Source organism: Perkinsus marinus (assembly GCF_000006405.1).
Source record: "Perkinsus marinus ATCC 50983 genomic scaffold scf_1104296930488, whole genome shotgun sequence".
Taxonomy (NCBI): domain Eukaryota; phylum Perkinsozoa; order Perkinsida; family Perkinsidae; genus Perkinsus; species Perkinsus marinus.
In genome coordinates this window covers 337,716-354,906 of record NW_003216064.1, presented here as the reverse complement: position 1 = coordinate 354,906, position 17,191 = coordinate 337,716, and the positions used below count along the sequence as shown (strand labels likewise).

Here is a 17,191-nt window from a genome sequence, read left to right as displayed (position 1 = left end):
GTCTATTTAGCACGCATGTACACGAATCCTTTCGGAAGTGAGTGATGCATGATGGCAACTATCAGCTGTAGTTGTGTTCATAATCCAGACCACGGCAACTAGTGCAACTAGTAAAGGCAACTAGTGCTCAAGTGTATGTGAGCATACGACGCCGGTCTAGTGAATTCTGAAGATGTGCTGTATTCGGCTGCCTCGAGGTTGTTAAATAATCCCCTGACGTACTTAGTGTATATGTGTGAGATTACACAGCCAATCTATGCATGACGTTTCGCAACGTTTCATAATTTTATTACACACGCAACAATAATCTTACAACCCGAAAACAGACAATTTTTGTTGAATTTCCCTTAACGGCAGTCACCAACCATCATCACTTGCGACAACTCTACATGACCGCCATGCAACAAATGCTCATCTGTTAAACTTTAGTGACCAACCCTTACTTTCAAGTAACACCATCGTGAGTCTGTTTCCAGTAGCCTTTCAATGGTTCAATATGGTACAATACATTTTACACAATAGAGGCAAACGATGCATAGTGTCAGCTCTCAGCCCGCATCCTCTCTCCAGCCTTGGTGGCAGCACTTCCATCAGCCTTCACTTCCGTCGCGAGCTTCGTAGTCAACTCGTGGCTAGTCTTTCGTTTCTTCTTCTTATCCTTCTTGGACTTCTTGCCCTTCCGGCTAGTAGCCCCTGACCGGGCCTTGCTCTGCGGTGACATTCCCCCTGTCAATGGTACAGACCGAACAGGCTTGAACACGCTCATATCCGGGACGCTATAGGTGCTGTAGTCAGAGAGCTCCGCGGGGTCTATCTCGCCAACAGCAGACTTCTTCTCAGCTAGGGCCACGGAAATTGGTCGGCAGCCCCAAGCCCAATCTCTGAAGACCCATTCGGGCCGCCAATCAACCAGAGTGCTGTCATCGTTAGTCTCTAAGACCACCACATTGCGATCCTTAGTGAGGCCAATGTTGAGCTTCTGACTCTGACCATCGGAAGAAGTCTCCGCTCGGACATACTCAGACCTCCCAACTACAGCGCCATCTCGTTGATCAAGACGACTATAACGGACCGCAGACGCTGAGAAATTACCACAGCTCTCAACAGGAGGACCATTAAGGCGTTGCAGACTCTCCTTGAGACCACGGAGGACAAAGCGGCCTCTAGATGTGCTACCACCAGCTGCACCGTTACTAACGTCGGCCCCACGAACGGCGCCCGATAGAGGCTTCCTCGAAGACAATCCGCCGCCGAACTTGGTGCTGGTGAACCCGACTTGCGTTGAAGGGACCGGGGCCGTCGAGGGACCGGACTCTGGCACCAACCGAGGTGTTGTTATACTAGTAGTAGCACCAATTGAATGGCCTTCATAAAGTTTCAAAACCAATGCAATTTGACAAAGTATTCTGAATGCTGTAGGATCTGTTATTAGCGGACATATATATCCATACAGCTTCAGGTGTTGGAGAGACCAGCACTCTCGAGCGTCACGCCGTGTCCGAAATGCAAGGTAACCACACTTGGCCGGTATCACCGAGCCACCAAGCCCAGAGGCTCTGACAACAACGGCCTTCTGGAGAGCGTCACGCGCCCGCAAATGGGAAGGGATGGCCTCTCTTGCAGCTCGCAGGAAGGTCTCGTCCGAAGTGACCAAGTCGGGTAACCGCAGTACGCAGATTATCCGACAGTCCACATCGCTGGGCCAAGTCTCATGCCAAGACCCATCCACAGCAGTGCCATAGGACACCGTTGGGGGCGGTACCGTTGCCTGGCCCCGAGCATTGGCAACAGCTCGGGGGGCAAATTCGCGCTTTAAAAGAATGCGCTCCTCGAAGGTGGCCTCACCCCATTTGACGGTCGGTAGCCATGCCGGGTCTCGTAGTGGTCGGACATGAGAGACGTACTTCCGTGGACAGTCGCAACTGAGCTCCAAGACGTTACCTTTGTCAGCTGCGGCCCGGGGGTCTGGCCGCATAGCCTTGCCGAACTGGACAACAGGTTTCCCCTTGCTGGGAGGGGCGACGCTTCGAGCCTTGGCCTCTCGCGGAAGACTGTCAGGCGAGTCCTCGGGAGGATCATGCTGACTGCTTGGCTTTGGGAGTCGAGACAGGCTATCTTCGCCTGGACGAGGAGCTCGGTCGTCGACTATGCGGCCACGGGTCTCATCCTGTTTAGCAGGCCAAGGAGCATCTTGACCGCTCCCTCGAGAGCAGCTGTTGACGTAGTGGAGTGAAGAAGAGCCGTCTGGGGGATCTTGAGAGGAGCGGACGTCATAGTAGGAGCCGCCACCTCCGCCAGCCGGACGATCAGAACGGTCTTCTCGGCGTCTGAAGAAAGAGAAACAGCTATCAGCCTCCAGGGAGAAGAATGATACCAGGCCTCACCTCGACCTATGATCGGCAGTATCCCGCCTCCTATAATCGTCGTCGTCCCGCCTCCTATAATCGTCGTCGTCACGCCTCCTATAATCGTCGTCGTCCCGCCACCTATAATCGTCGTCGTCACGCCTCCTATAATCGTCGTCGTCCCGCCTCCTATAATCGTCCTTGTCCCGCCTCCTATAATCGTCCTTGTCCCGCCTCCTATAATCGTCCTTGTCCCGCCTCCCATAATCGTCCTGATTCCGCCTCCTATAATCGTCATTGTCACGCCTCCTGTAATCGTCGTTGTCACGTCTTCGATGGCCATCACTGTCCCGCCTCCCGCGTCTATCGTCAAAATAAGAGGAGTATCCCCTTGAAGGAGAGGACCCCCGAGGCTCCCTCGAGCCATACCGATTCCGACGAGAACTGCTACTGCCACCCTCACGGTAGTAATGCTGAGCAACAACAACAGTGATTAACACAATCGCCGAGCTCTATCAGCCCTACCTCTTCCGTAGAGCTCCGACGCCGACTTACCCCAGCATCACGACTACGAGACCTCCGACGAGTATGACGCGTCGAGGGGCGGAGGACCACGTCGTCGCTGGACGGACTCCGAGCCCGGCCCTCACCCCGAGGGACAGTGCTCTCAGTAGTGGTAGTGCCTGCGGGGGACCTCGACCGGGACCGAGTCGACGAACCCATAGAGGAGGGGCAAAGCTGTAAGAGACCCCAATGAGTCAGCTCGCCAGAACAAAACATGGGTGGAGCTGATTGCTACGGGAAAGGCCTATGAGAAGTATGATATAATAGAAATGCGGCCATCAATGCCAAAACAACAAGACTAGACTCGACGGTAGACGCCCACCATATCAGTTAGACGGGGAACCATGCCCTACCTTCGTCACGAAGACCATACAAGGTCTGATGAGCACAATAGGCGCGAGTTGCAGCTGGGGACCAAGACCTACTCCCCTAGTGTAGTAGTAGTGGGAGAAGGGAGAGCTGAAGCCGGATAGGTCGGAGCAACAAAACTGGATGAGCTGCGTAATAATAGTAAAAACAGGAGTGACTAGGGCCAGAGACCTCAAAGGCCCCCCCTCTCCCTGGATAACGACTCATCGAGATAATGTTCTCGCTTAGCAACAGGGCAATGCCAATACAGGCTTCTCAACGTAGAAGCCGATGACAGAAGGCGACGACTTTACCAAGGGGCTCAATAAGGGCACGAAGGACACATCTCACTGATAAACCTCATCGGAACAGAAATACGGCCATTCCGACTGCTACTATAATATTTGCTATTAATACACGACACGGTTTTGGCCGGTCGAAGGGGGCGCAAAGAATTCTCCTCCTTCACCAACCGTTTCCTCTTGGATGGGGGTAGGAGGCTGACTCGTGCTCTGTCGTTTCATCATACCAGAAGACGGCCACGATGCTCCCCAGGCGGCCAGCCCAGCCAAGTCACCGTCCAGACCCACTGCTGCGGCTGCCGATACCGGCGGCACGCCACCCGTGGGGGTAAACGGTGACACCATAGAATTAGAGTCGCCCTGGCCAGACCCATAGGGCAGAGGAGGAGCCGAGGGTACCTGGCTGGCAGCCCCAGCTGCAGCTTGCATTTGCAGGAACTGGACAAGAGGGTTGGGGGCCTGCCTGAAGTTCATGTCTCGATGGAGATACAGAGGGCTCGCTGGAGTGTCCGGTATCCAATCGGGCCTAGCAGGCAAGGCAGGGCTTGGGGCAGGGGCACGGACCGTAGTCCACTCTGGTATCTTGGGCTCAAGGGTCGGGGCTTGAGGAGTACGAGGAACCTCCTTGTTGGCAGCAACAGATAGAAGCCGAGCTAATTCACTCCAGGCGGCATTGGTGTCATCGAAGCCCGGTAGAGGGGCAACCATCGACCCGACCATTGGGGGAAACTTGTTCTCCACCTGGTCCGCGGGGGACTTGCCGTTAGTGCTGGCTGATGCCGCGGTAACTCTATCTGCCGGAGGTCTCATTTTGGTATCTGAACAGCGTCGGCATCGGATATCCAGCAGGTGAGGTTTCTATTACCTTTGCTCTTCCTCCTAAGGGGGTGACCTCCGGAGCTAACAACTGTGTTCCGTGCGGGGCCAGACTTAGAGTGAAGCTGGTCCGTCGTGGAGGCTACTTGGTTGAGCCCAGTAGCATTGCCATTAGAATTGCTCCCAAAAGGTCTTCGGTTGTCCCGGAGCCCACTAGACAGACATTGTGGGAATCCTCTCGGGCCAGACTCAGATTGACGTTGGTCCCGGTGCGACGGGGCCGCTGATCTGTTGAACGGATCGAAGCTTTTCTTATGCCTGAAGGACCGAAGTGAACGGCGAAAGGAAATGACCAAACCGATGACTTACGTCCCATTGCTGGTCAGCACTTGGGGTTGTGGCTGTTCACCTGGATACCTTCTGGCCGCCTCCCAGCCTTGCTCTACTCGGTGGTGGGGAGGATTGACACGATCGTCTAGAACCTAACCAAGAGTGTCGACACGGTGTCTACAGGACGCGTCGAGACCGGCCCTACCTTGATCACGTGGGGAAGTTTAATACGCTCGTCCACAGAGGGATTCGGGAAGGCGACGAACTGAACATGGTCACCAATTTTGAGAGCTCCTCTCCAATCGATGATATAAAAACGGCGACCGACCATATCGTGGTGACGTTGAAGACCGCCTGAGTCGCGCCCAGCTGAACCTCCCCAGTAGGATATATTGCTATTACCATAAAAATGCTGTGGATCCTCCAATACAGTGAGTTCCCAGAGTAGCCTACCGCACTGCCTTATGATGGTGCCAGTCAATTGTTTCTTCCGCTGGCCCATGGAGCTCCAGTTTCGGACGTCTTCGGGAACTGGGTGCTCCGGAAACACTTCGTGGTAGAAGTCCATCACGTTGACTATGGTGACATCCGTTGGGTCTTGCGGTAGGTTGAGGTCGGTGCTCTTGGGGTATCCCAAGATCGATGCGATGTCCGTGTAAATAGCATACCAGTACTTCAGTAGGTTATAATAAAAAGTGTCGTCAGTGACGACGCCCTCCCAGGTCTCCCAAAGGCCTAGCTCAGAAGCTTTCTTACAGCTCGGACAGAACATAGGGATGCTCTTGGGAGTCAACTGCTTCCACTTCCTCCTGCACAGTGGGTTCACGCATATCACGTGTTGCGGAGTAAAACTAGCTTCGCCCAGAGGGTCATCGGAGAGGTTATCACCCGATCTCGGTTCATGTGGTGGTGTTGAAGGCATATCTATCGTTCGAATGGCTGCAATAAAAAAGGCCTGAAGCAAGGACGTATTCTGCCAAAGAAGTGTAGTACTGACCCTAGAGAAGAATGTCACTCGCGCGCGCCATGATGATCGATTTGTATGTCGGGTTTTTATTGTTCGGACGTACCAGAAGCAGTTTGAAGTATCGTCAGTGATTGACTATGAGCGGTGCCTCTTCCATTCTTCTCTCTCCTAGTCGTCAACCTGTCGCCTCTCCAGGCAGCACTATAAAGCAAATAAGCGCCAACGCCCCCGTTTTCGATGGCGCCGAATCTCTCGAATTGCCAGAGGTAAGGAGGATTCCAAATATCATACTAGGACCATTACCTTAGGCTGTGATGCCAATGCTCGATGGTGTGGAGGAGAACTCTACCACGGCCTCGTCGAGTGATACTACTAGGGATGCCAGCGGTAAGAAGGGGGACTTCCTCTTCCTCACAGTAGTCCACCGTTATAGTCGTGAATACGCAGGTGGCTCCCCTGCATCAGTAGAGTCGTTGTCCTCAACACCGTCACAGTTGCCGAATGCCTCTTTTCCAGAGTCTTTCGTCATTGGTGTGGCTGGTGCCTCAGCCGCTGGCAAGACCAGTCTTTGTGCCGAGATAATGCGGAGACTAGGCGTTAAGAAAGTACTGTGAATGACAACCCTCGAGTACCATCTGCTCTCCTCAGACGCGTACGGTGACCTTCTCGACCGACCAGTACTACAGGACTTTGTCTAGAGCCGACCACGAAGTGGCATTGAAAGTAGGAGGCTTTTCTCATATGTGTTACCATGGATGGTTCTCAGGGTGACTTCAACTTCGATGATCCGAATCGGCTAGACTTTGCGCTTATGCGCGAGCATCTCCTGGCCTTGAAAAGGAAGGAGCCAGTGGTCTAGTAAGTACTCCAGAATTTACCATCGAGTGAAAGTCTCCGCCTTGGTAGTGTTCCCGAGTACGACTTTGTCTCTCATACGCGAACAGACAACGCCACAGTCATTCATGGAGCCAAAGTGGAGGTTATTATAGTCGAGGGCATTTTCGCTCTTTATGTACCCGAGCTCGCAGATGTAGTAGTTATGGGCGTCTCAGGGGTAGACGCTAGAGGCTCTTGAATAGGTGCTAGACATGAAAGTTTTCACACAAGAGGATGCAGATCTGTGCCTGGTGCGACGAATCAAGCGTGACTGTGGAGAGAGGGGCATTTCAGTGGATGCCACGTTGACCCAATATGAAGCGTAAGAGTATTCGTAGGTTGTGTTGCGATGATACTCAGAGTGTCTTGTCTGCAAAGTTGCTGAAATGGAGACCCCGTTGTTCTCTTTTCGATCGCTCTATTCAGAACCTGGGTATCTCTTCAGCTTGTCAGATTCGTGAAGCCAGCGTTCGAGACGTTCATTCAGCCGTCTGCCCGTAATGCGGACATTATAGTGCCTCACGCAGCGGTGAACGACGTAGGCATCTGTCGTTGCACAATTATTGATGATGTTATTCTTGTCCTCTTCTAGGTTGCGATAAGTCTCCTAGTGCAATGGATCGAGTCTAGACTCTCCAACATAAGGAGCGCCAGCGTGTCGGTGGCGTCGGAGCCGGTTGGGCCTGCTCCGCCAAAGCTCGCGGTCGTCGCTCCGTGCGATTAGGCATCCACCTTGTGTGCCACGAGGACAAGAAAAATGATGATTCTTCACCCACGCCTGAACTGCCCTGTATATCATCACATCGTATGGTTCATGTTGTATACACTTTTCCAAACTCGGAAGAACTGCGTCTATGTCTGTTTAGTGAGGATTAACGAGTCAGGCATAAGCCATCTCTGTTCGAAACTACTACCCCTATTGCTGTCTATGTTTCTTCTCTATCTGCTTGTACAACGTCTACTCTACTATGAATTCAAGAGTTGTGCTACTGCGCTGGGATCATTTGTTTAGTTGTTGTTCGCCAGGCCTGTCCTTGGTCGCCGATCATGCTTCATCACTCGGTATCATAAGGCCTGAGGTTGAACGCAGGGTGAGTGAATCGCTCCGCGGGATGAGGCTTCGTTTGAGAGTGAAATTAGGGTAGCAGTTGAGATAAGGCAGGGAGCACTTTTCCGGTTTAGAAAGACTATAACGATATTATCCACGGCTCGGTAGTAGTAGTAGTAGTAGTAGTAGTAGTAGTAGTAGTAGTAGTAGTAGTAGTAGTAGTAGTAGTGCTGTGTCGTTCATGTTCTGGACTCCCACATAGTGGATAGCCTCCTCTCTCGAGCCCTTCATGCTGAGCATTGATTATGGCAAGTTGTGGCAATCATGTTGGTATACCATATTGATCGTTGTTCACAAGTTTCTAGAGTAATGGCGTTATTTGAAGTCCTTTGAATTTGTTACCGCTATCTGTCGTCTTTGGAACTCATGGCATCCTTTGCATCGCGAAGGCTTCAGAAGGAGAGAGCTGAGTGGCGGAAAGATCATCCATTTGGGTTCTCGGCTAAGCCTATGGCTAATCCTGATGGGAAAGGTAGTGGAAATCGGCAAGGTGTGGTATGAACATCCCCGTGGTGCAGGTCAGAACCTCTTTCGATGGATTTGTGGTATTCCTGGTCGGGCTGGAACGCCGTGGGAGGGCGCGACGTAAGTCTACTCTATTGGCATGATAGATTCCGTATCAACTCTAATTCGTCTCGGGTTTTGACATCGTGTAGTAGTGGAGAAGGATATGAGTAAATCAGATACAAATTAACGATGGACTTCTCTGAAGATTACCCTGGCAAACCGCCCAAGTGCAAGTTCGTGTTTGTGAATGGGAAGGTACTCTTCCATCCAAATATATACCCATCTGGAACAGTGTGTCTGAGGTGAGTCGTCTTCGCCCTGCACTAGGTGTCTATCATCGTTGTTTAGTATTCTCAACGAGGATGAGGACTGGAAGCCATCTATTACGATTAAGCAGATCTTGTTGGGCGTCCAGGACCTTCTGGACAATCCCAACTCGGCTAGTCCTGCTCAGGCGGAGCCCTTCCAGCTTTTTACACAGAATAAAGAGGAGTATGTCCTGGCTGGGAATCGAACTCGGGACCTCTTGCGTGGTGTGTAGGTACCTCCGTCGTGTGAAGCAGCAAGCGAAGGACGTCGCCAATGGGGGACAGAGAGTAACTCACTAGAATACCATTCAAGCCACATCAATGAATACACTGCAGCTCCCCTCTTTACTGAGCCCTAGGCGTCGCGTCTTATGTCTATTGGATGGTGTTTTTAGCAGCTTTACTGTTGGTGGTGTTCATGACTCCCCATACAGTGCTTCTGGCTACTACGAAACCCTTTGCGAGGGACGCTGTAGGCGCTATCAAGACTATATGTGAAGAGCACGGTCTTGTATTCGAGAAGCTGGAAGGGTGAGGACGCCGCCCTCGGGAGCGGTGGTGTTATTTTCAAATTGGTCAAGGTATAAGGATCGAGCTGAGCTGTACGAGGCAGTGGCCACAGCCGAAGCCTGCATTGTTCGCAGTGATGTTTGCGACGAAGAATTTTTCTCCCATGCTAAGAACTTGAAAGTTCTGGTACGCGCTGGTGCGGGTGTGGACGCAATAGACCTGCCAGCAGCCACAAATCACGGTGAGTTGAACCTTTATAGGTAGAGCTTAGAATTTTCTTGTGTTGTTGGTTTAGGAGTTTGCGTCCAGAACACTCCGGGACAGAATTCTAATGCGGTCGCGGAGTTGGTCTTTGGCATGCTTCTAGCGCATAAAAGGAATTATTTCGACGGTACTTGATGTGGCATAGGCGGGTGTGATATTTATGAACTTAGGCAACTCTGGAACAGAGATTAGAGGAAGCAGTCTTGGATTGTACGGCTGTGGCAACGTGTCGCGATTCGTGATTCTGGCAGCCCAAGGCTTTGGCATGGACGTAGGGTAGCCTTGATGGGCTCTCGTGGTGGATTTGTATGCTGCAGATTTATGCTTATGACCCATTTCTTACTCCAGATCAAATCGCGGACCTGGGGGCAGAACCACTTTATGATGTGAGTTTTGGCTATGACGGGTCGGTGTGTCTGACGTCTTGATGTAGGTGCCCTCAATTTTTAAATGCGACGTTGTTTCCCTCCATGTGCCGGCCACCAGAGAGACTAAGCAATCGATTGATGGGAAGCTGCTGAGGTCGATGCCTAAAGGAGGAGTTCTCATTAATACTGCAAGGAAGAATGTAGAGTAGCTGTGGTAGTAGAAGTTGGTTTGATCTAGTACGCTTCAGATCATACGAGAGGCGGACCTGCTGAAGGCGTTGGTCGAACGTCCTGATCTCAGTTATCTGGCAGATGATAAGCCGGAGAATACTGAGGAGATCAAGGAGAGCCTTGGTGAGGCCCGTGTTAAGAAACAAGTACGATGCTGTACTGTGAAGGTCTATATGTTGCTGCTTGATTCAGTTCCTGGTTACTCCTAAGAAGATGGGAGCTCAGACGGCCCAGGCCAACAGTAATTCTGGTATCGCTGCCGCCAAGCAGATTGTAGAGTTTTTCAGAGGCGGTCTCGTTAAGCATCAAGTAGTTAACATTCGGAGTCTATTTCGGAAGTCATGGGAGTTCTTGTCAGGTTAATATTAATGGCAAGCACTTTTGAAGCTAGCTAGCCCTCCGACTGCGCTATCCTGAAATGGGCGTATGCACGTTTTTCCGGGCTCGCCAATTTTGACGTAGTTATAACCGGATCTGGTATAATGGAGTATCGCTCAACGCGGCGTAGTGTAGATTTTCATCAACAATCATGTAGAGTTCATAGTTAGCGGCCAGTTAAGATAGGTGGAAGTAACTACATTGGAGCTCTCCCAGGAGGATTCTGACTCTTTGTGAATCGTGGATTCATAGCGGACCATGTGGGGTCATCACTTCCATGATTGATGTGTGTTTGATGGTAGATTGTTTAGTAGTTTGATATAATGTTCAGTACATTCCGTGGTGAGAGCGGTGACGAGTTGCCCAATGATAACTATGACAGACCGTTATCGGCCACTCCGGGAGCCAGGCCTCCCTACGTCATCGTAGTCCACAGCTGCAAGGGCGGCGTTGGCAAGAGCACAGTCGCTTTCAACCTCAGTGTGGCCCTTGCGAATAGTGGACTTGATGTTGGTGAGTATTAGAGGGTGGGGGTATTGCCCTGATCTTGTTTTGAGCCAGGTCTGGTAGATGCTGATGTCATGGGACCATCTCTGCCGGCTTTTATCAAGCCGGAGGAAGGTCACCTGTACTTCTCGAAAAACGAGAAATGGGCACAACCAGTGAAGTAGGACGCCTAACTGGCGGGTTTAGTTTCCTTTTTCGTGATGGTTAGGTATCCGACCGCTCGTGGATCTCTCTGTTGCCAATCCTTTGGCTGGCTTGACGTGAACAAGGCATCGAAGCAGGGCGCTGGCCTCTCCGCACAGAGTGCTAAGGAAGTTGTGGCCATGATGCTCACACAGACTGACTATGGCAGTGAGCAGGGCATGAATGGTGAAATAGCTTTATTGTTTGATTATGTAATTCAGACGTTACTCATCTGGTAGTGGACTGTCCGCCTGGGACTGGGGACATACCGAACCTCCTATTAGGCGGTGGTGTTCATCCCTCTTGTGCCGTGGTTGTGACTACTCCACACAAGCTGTCCCTGATGGATACAAAGTCGGGTGTGGACAAGATGCGCAGAGATGGCGTAAGAGTCTCGCATTATGAGGTGTCTCTATATTCCCATCATCAGGTCACCATCGGTGCTATCGTTGAGAATATGGCATATCTAGAATGCCCTCACTGTAGCGGGATTATCCACCCTTTTGGTGAAGCAGATGTCCATTGTGCTCTGGGGCTTGGCAAGGAGGTATGTGCATCACGTTGTTTGCATTGTACCGTTCGTATCCACCAAGGGAATAGGAGGCGACGTCGAAATGCCATTCACTCGTCGTGAATGTTCTGCCTGTGGTCGGCGATTCGGTCACTGAATGGACTTGACATTGGAGTTGTTCTCAGGTACCAGTGGTCGAGCTACCTATCGAGGCCACCTTATCATCGCATCTTATAGCGTCTCCGGCCTCCTCTACTGAACGTTGCTTTTCGGAGCTCGCGAGAATTGTGGCAGCATCCTGTCAAGCGTCAGGCAGCCCTCGTGGGGTCAAAGGTATCTACGACCATTTGCCAATGGTGATTCAGGACTGGGGAACTTTTATAGCGTGCCTGTCGGTGTCCATGTAAGCGATGACAATTGTATTAAAGTTAAGCCAACTGGTAGTTTTCTGCGTAATATTCTCAATTTCTGTGCTCCGTTGTTTCCCGGATTCACCCGAGTTTCTCCATCTCAAGTGTAGCGTCTGTGGGTCGAATGTATTTCTCGAGAGAGGATCATTCGAGTCATCAGAGCTACTCGTAAATAAATGACCGATGGTATCCGATATCGATGCCATATGAATATCTGAGCCCGACCAAAAGCAACAGGAAGAAGTTCGTGAGTTTTCTCCAGTGATTGGGGTGCGCTATGCGCGCGTGGCTCCATCTTACTCCATCGCGCCTGTTAACGCGATTGACGCGCGACTTGTGCGTCAATTCCATTTCTACGATAGCGGTGTGAATCACACCGTGTGAACAATCGTGTTCGATCTGCCTTTGGAGCTATCGATCAATTGTTGCTTTTTCCTCATTGTACATTGTATATTGTTACTGCGTTCAACGTACCGTCTTCTGTGTTGGTTACGCCGGTGCAAGTGGGAAGATCCGCTAGCAGACCCATCTTGCACAGTGCGAGTCACGCAGGGTTATCAGCCTCAGGCTACTGCATAATATAAAGCTGTTATGAGTTGGCCAGTAAGAAGTGGCTTGTGCGTTCGTACGATACCGTAATCTGATGATCTGGTACGAATCCTCGGTAAAGTGATTTAGGCGTACTGAATACACAACTCTTCGTGTGCACTGCTAGAGTGGTAGAGGGAGATTGGAGGAGCAGCTTTCGCATCCTCTCTGACGATTAAAATGACCTCTACGTAGTCAATACGAGAATTGAAAAGGATGGATAGTAAGATTGATACAGCATCCAATGGGCACTTTTTCATTGGAAGGATGCATCTTTCCCTCGCAGGCCTCGTGGTGTCGAAGGGAGAAAGCTGATAGCGTGTTCCACAGTCCTCAGAGGATCAATGGCACCGCCCCGTATATACTGAGGGAAATATTCTGGCATCTCGAGCCCGGCTGGAACAGCATTAGCCAGGATCAGTCGCTTCACCAACGACGGTTCGACATTCATTGACAGGAGGATAGCAGCCAGACCAGCTACTTGCGGTTGAGCAGCGGATGTGCCGCTGAACTTTATCAATTCACCTGCCTTATCACGGCCGACCACGAGTTGAGTGCCATAGGCTGCGACGTCAACTCTATCACCATAATTCGACTCCAGATAGAGTACTGGTTCAGTCCTATTGTCCCACATGTAGTCATACAAGGAAGCGACACACATTCCGAGTGGGCCACCATACCAACAGGGGTAAACATCAGATGCTTCCTCGAAGTCATTGCCTGCGGAAGCAACGAGTATAATGTTATTCTGTTGTACAGCACGTAGGGCATCGAACAGCATATGTTGCAACTCCATTTCAAACGCGCTCAATGTGAACCCTAGAGACACCGATATGATGTCTACCTCAATGTCAATGGCCATTTCGAGAGCAAGCAAGAATTTAGATAGACTCAGAGGAGAGTCCTTTGCCATTACTTGTAGCGGTACTAGGGTGACATTAGGAGCCATCCCAGCGACACCAACCGAGTTGTTACTCTTGGCGGCGAGGATCTTGCTAACGCTGGTACCATGCGTGTTCGCGAACGTCAGTGTCGACGAGTTGGTGTTGAAATTCCAACCTCCGTCGATGTAACCGCCGCTTCTCTTCTTCAGCGTTCCCTTCAAAGGGGCCAGATCCGGGTCAGTCCAGTCGACTCCGGAATCTATTACAGCCACTTTGATTCTTCGAGTAACATGCGGAAGAGCAAGCTGCCACACCTGACCCATCTTCATCCACTCGAGATGCCCCTGATACATGGCATCGGCATCGTTCACGTGCAAATCGTTAGTGTATTCCCCGAAGGCTTCACCTGGTGAAGCCTGGTGAAGTTTACCAGTGGCATCCATTGCACATTGAGATTGCAGAGATAGCTTGCTACTTGCCTTAGCCACGAAGTCGCAAAGCTCGTTGCTGTCGATGGTGGCAGCTGAACTCTGGACAACTTGGGTTTTAACATTTTGCAAAGTGGTGATCTCAGTGGCCTCCAAAAAGGCTACAATGTTCTGATCAGGGGTTTCACCGGCATCCCTCAGCATTTGGGGCAGATGGCGGATGTCAACCTGATTGATACCAGACCTTAGGCTTACGATGGTGTTATTCTGAGCAATGACAGCATTGCACAGGATGGCAACAGAGAGCGCAGTATTGATATGCATCAGACAGAATGAAGAACTGTGGGAAGACTGGATAGGGAGAGAGAGCAATTCGATGTGAGGAATTAGAGAGGCGATAGTCGACGTAATCGGAAGACTAATCTGGAAGGGATGAGTGTAGGAAAACTTTGCATTATCAGAGTAGACGTGGGGCACCGCTACACGTCATTCGTCCTCAACTTGAGAACCTCAAGGGCGAGCCAAGAGACATGTGAGAAACAGCCGAGACATGCCCGTGCCGGAGACGGAATAGAGCGTCCAGTCACTGAACTTCAGTGCCAACATCGGATGGCCCGATTCGGATCGGCACAATGCGCATCAGAGTAAAACTGTGGAGAGCTGAGGGAAAATACAATGTAGGAAACAAAACACGCGATCTGTTACCAAGCTCGACGGAGTTTCATAGCAAAGTGGGGAGGGTTCGCCGTAGTCCACAACGGAGACGCACCGCGAGAAACGTATTCCGCCGGAGTGTGTTTAACGTGAATTCCCAAGCGAGCCTAACGCGTTTCCTATCAATCTGTGACGACATGGGATAACAGGATCCTCTCGGGTTCCTGTAGCCTTGAGAACCTCTGCAAGAGTTTCACCGACCAAGACGATACAAGCTCAGTTGGCGAGCACTCTCGCCTCTGGCCTGGTGACACAGGAGTCTCACCTGAGGCCGTATATGAACCCTGGAGCCAATTAAAATGCGCAGCTCCTCCGAGCTTCAAGTCTTAGTGCAAGAACCCGAGATCCAACTCGGAAACATTTTTTCTCCGAGTTCCCACGCATCAAGGTGCGGGTCGTCGGATGAACCGAATTCCAGGTGGTCTTTCGAGCTTGAAGCACGAGCGCGTTTTCTCGTGTTAAAGTGCCGAGTTTGAAAATCGCATTCGGATTCGGATTCCGCCTATCACTCGGAATGAACGCAATCCCACTATTGAACTCTTGCTGAGCGCGGAAGAATAGCCTCTATAATATAGTGACAAATCCGTTTATTGATCCCTGAAACCAGATCGTGGTCGAGCTACCTATCGGGGCCATCTTATCAGTCCAGCGAGAGTGTAGCCCACCAGGTCGCTCCCAGGGCAACCTGCGCTGTTCATGCAATTTTCGTGCAGTCTTATTGACGATTCAGAGATTTTGTATTAGATTTGGTATTCCTTACCCGTTTGATGAGTGCAAGTTGAATAGGCCCATCGGCAAGTTTTTCCTATTTAGGGCATTTGTTGTTGATCCCTAAAACCAGATCGTGGTCGACGGTACCATCCTCGATGACGCCTTCAAAACGATGAAGGCTGCCTTGGACAACGCCGCTATGAGTATTAGCCTCGAAATCGTAAGCATACACGGTGCCGCCTGTCGCATAACTCTCCGCCGGTGTTGAGGAACTCCTCGCCGACATGCGGTGACCAATAACACGACACTAAGATCTTGAGCCAAGATGGCTACGGAACCTCAATACTAGAGACTTACAACGAGAAACGTAGGTTCTAAGAACCATACGATTCGCTATATAAGGAAAAGCGCACGCCCAATAATGCTACGTGCGTCACGATCTCAATACTCTAGTAAATACGTCAAAATACGTCACAATCTCATCCCCTCAGGTGGCGACATCTCAAGGAGCCACCTCATCTAAGCTCTCTTCTAGTAGGGTGTTTGTGACCTCATCCACTTTGATCTTCTTGACATCCCTTGGGGACAATCTCACAAAGGCTGCGACATTACCGATAGTTGATAGCTTACCATCGGGACCAATCCATAGTGGTAGAAGTCGTTTATTTAGTAGACGATACTCGTGGACCATATACTGACCGCTACCTGTCCAACGCTCAATCTTACCGTAACGAGTTTTAGAATCTTGTGGATCTTTCCACAATATAAATTTAGTGTGCCTCAGTGAACGTGTAGACAGAGTAGGCTCTCCAGAAAGCTCATCGTCAGTGATCTTGTGGTTATCGTCGTCATCATAAGCTCCATTAGGAAGAAAGGCCTTCAGGTGATCAGCACTGTAGAGCTGGGAACGGTTACCATTAGACTTGACTTCATAACAACGGGAACCGACCCTGCGTATAATCTCACCTTCCCGCCACATACGGTCGAGTTTGTGGCTTGGTTGCGTCCATACCAAAACCTTATCTCCCACATCGAACTCGTTCGGCTCGTTAGCCCGCTGCGGCTTACGCTCTTGCCAAAGCTGCTTCCAGTCCTCCATAATCTTCTCCCTCCTCTGCCGTAGCTTGTCACAAGCAGATCTGATAGCACGTTTATGCTTCTTATTAGGGTGTGCGATGAATCTTTCAATAGCATCATCATTCACCTGAGCTGTACTAATATGCGAAGAAGCCCATTGTGCTAATGGAGATTGGAGTGGGAAACCATAAACAGCTTCATGAGGACTGACGCCCAGAACCGGATCGATAGTACTATTGACTCGAGCTTGAGCGAAGGCTAAGGCTTCGTGTAGGGTAACATGACGATTTTCATCCAGAACTGCTCGTAGGGCCATATTCACCACGGCATGGCCTCTCTCATAGAAGCCACCACTCGCTGCGTGATATACTGGAATACAGACATGTCTCACATGATATAGTGATAATAGGCTGCTGAAGTCGAGACTCTTCACAAACTGTATTCCATTGTCAGAAATAACCGTTCGAGGGCATGAATACTTCAGAAGGAATTCAGTCTCGAATACCCTACAAAGCTCACTAGCAGATATCTTCGTCATCACGAAGAAAAGACAGAATTTTGTCAGCAAACATGTAATCGACATGACATACCTCTCATTACGTTTAGCAGCAATGAGTGGACCTAATAAATCCACTCCGACAGTCTCGAAAGCTCTAGAGGGACAAAACCAATGAGAGGCAGCTGACTTATCGACTCTAGGAAATCTAGTAAACTGGCAGGCCTCACAAGACTTAACAATACGTTTAACATCAGAACGAGCCTTGGGCCACCAGAAATTCGACATTATTAATCGATAAGTATTATTGATACCAATGTGCCCATGTAATCTATGAAAATAGAGAATAATCTCTTTAATGAATAACGGAGCACAAGCATTTCGTGGTAGAACTATTTTAGGAGAATCATCATAGTACTTAGTACTAGTCTTAGTTGAAATCTTACAAAGTAGACCATTA

At 50.4% G+C, this 17,191-nt stretch overlaps 8 protein-coding genes across 8 annotated transcripts in view; 5 read left to right on the top strand and 3 right to left on the bottom strand.

Annotated features, from left to right (window-relative positions):
- Pmar_PMAR006469 (serine/threonine-protein kinase ICK, putative) overlaps window positions 1-45 on the top strand; it is a gene marked incomplete at both ends in the record, with an annotated part of 2,602 nt that extends 2,557 nt beyond the window's left edge. Inside the window, one exon of the mRNA XM_002787003.1 lies at window positions 11-45. Within this exon, the coding sequence (XP_002787049.1) occupies window positions 11-45 (35 nt within the window). The remainder of the gene's footprint in view (window positions 1-10) is intronic.
- Window positions 46-541: 496 nt separating this feature from the next.
- Window positions 542-5,652, bottom strand: Pmar_PMAR006468 (hypothetical protein; the record flags this gene model as incomplete). The annotated part of the gene is made up of 9 exons (XM_002787002.1): window positions 5,108-5,652; window positions 4,911-5,059; window positions 4,745-4,857; window positions 4,425-4,693; window positions 3,675-4,377; window positions 3,263-3,287; window positions 2,901-3,028; window positions 2,385-2,486; window positions 542-2,327 (listed from the first exon to the last, which is right to left on the bottom strand). The coding sequence occupies exons 1-9, from the start codon at window positions 5,625-5,627 to the stop codon at window positions 542-544; spliced, it is 3,795 nt and encodes a 1,264-aa protein (XP_002787048.1). The 5' UTR covers window positions 5,628-5,652.
- A 147-nt stretch (window positions 5,653-5,799) lies between these two features.
- On the top strand, window positions 5,800-7,301 carry Pmar_PMAR006467 (Uridine-cytidine kinase, putative). Its single transcript, XM_002787001.1, has 9 exons — window positions 5,800-5,938; window positions 5,981-6,059; window positions 6,189-6,277; window positions 6,321-6,395; window positions 6,439-6,530; window positions 6,579-6,702; window positions 6,752-6,870; window positions 7,002-7,086; window positions 7,141-7,301. Exons 1-9 carry the CDS (start codon window positions 5,810-5,812, stop codon window positions 7,270-7,272), a joined length of 924 nt encoding a protein of 307 aa, XP_002787047.1. The 5' UTR covers window positions 5,800-5,809; the 3' UTR covers window positions 7,273-7,301.
- Window positions 7,302-8,022: 721 nt separating this feature from the next.
- On the top strand, window positions 8,023-8,771 carry Pmar_PMAR006466 (SUMO-conjugating enzyme ubc9, putative; the record flags this gene model as incomplete). The annotated part of the gene is made up of 5 exons (XM_002787000.1): window positions 8,023-8,128; window positions 8,175-8,241; window positions 8,340-8,465; window positions 8,512-8,655; window positions 8,705-8,771. The coding sequence occupies 5 exons, from the start codon at window positions 8,023-8,025 to the stop codon at window positions 8,769-8,771; spliced, it is 510 nt and encodes a 169-aa protein (XP_002787046.1).
- A 118-nt stretch (window positions 8,772-8,889) lies between these two features.
- On the top strand, window positions 8,890-10,335 carry Pmar_PMAR006465 (D-3-phosphoglycerate dehydrogenase, putative; the record flags this gene model as incomplete). The annotated part of the gene is made up of 9 exons (XM_002786999.1): window positions 8,890-9,002; window positions 9,053-9,222; window positions 9,277-9,372; window positions 9,416-9,516; window positions 9,563-9,631; window positions 9,679-9,813; window positions 9,862-9,990; window positions 10,037-10,153; window positions 10,203-10,335. 9 exons carry the CDS (start codon window positions 8,890-8,892, stop codon window positions 10,227-10,229), a joined length of 957 nt encoding a protein of 318 aa, XP_002787045.1. The 3' UTR covers window positions 10,230-10,335.
- Window positions 10,336-10,545: 210 nt separating this feature from the next.
- Window positions 10,546-12,273, top strand: Pmar_PMAR006464 (polysaccharide export protein, putative; the record flags this gene model as incomplete). Its single annotated transcript, XM_002786998.1, has 6 exons — window positions 10,546-10,735; window positions 10,784-10,889; window positions 10,938-11,080; window positions 11,134-11,297; window positions 11,343-11,459; window positions 11,609-12,273. The coding sequence occupies 6 exons, from the start codon at window positions 10,546-10,548 to the stop codon at window positions 11,828-11,830; spliced, it is 942 nt and encodes a 313-aa protein (XP_002787044.1). The 3' UTR covers window positions 11,831-12,273.
- A 404-nt stretch (window positions 12,274-12,677) lies between these two features.
- Window positions 12,678-13,937, bottom strand: Pmar_PMAR006463 (subtilisin, putative; the record flags this gene model as incomplete). Its single annotated transcript, XM_002786997.1, has 1 exon — window positions 12,678-13,937. The coding sequence occupies one exon, from the start codon at window positions 13,935-13,937 to the stop codon at window positions 12,678-12,680; it is 1,260 nt and encodes a 419-aa protein (XP_002787043.1).
- A 1,723-nt stretch (window positions 13,938-15,660) lies between these two features.
- On the bottom strand, window positions 15,661-17,019 carry Pmar_PMAR006462 (retrovirus polyprotein, putative; the record flags this gene model as incomplete). Its single annotated transcript, XM_002786996.1, has 1 exon — window positions 15,661-17,019. One exon carries the CDS (start codon window positions 17,017-17,019, stop codon window positions 15,661-15,663), a length of 1,359 nt encoding a protein of 452 aa, XP_002787042.1.
- Window positions 17,020-17,191: the final 172 nt, after the last annotated feature.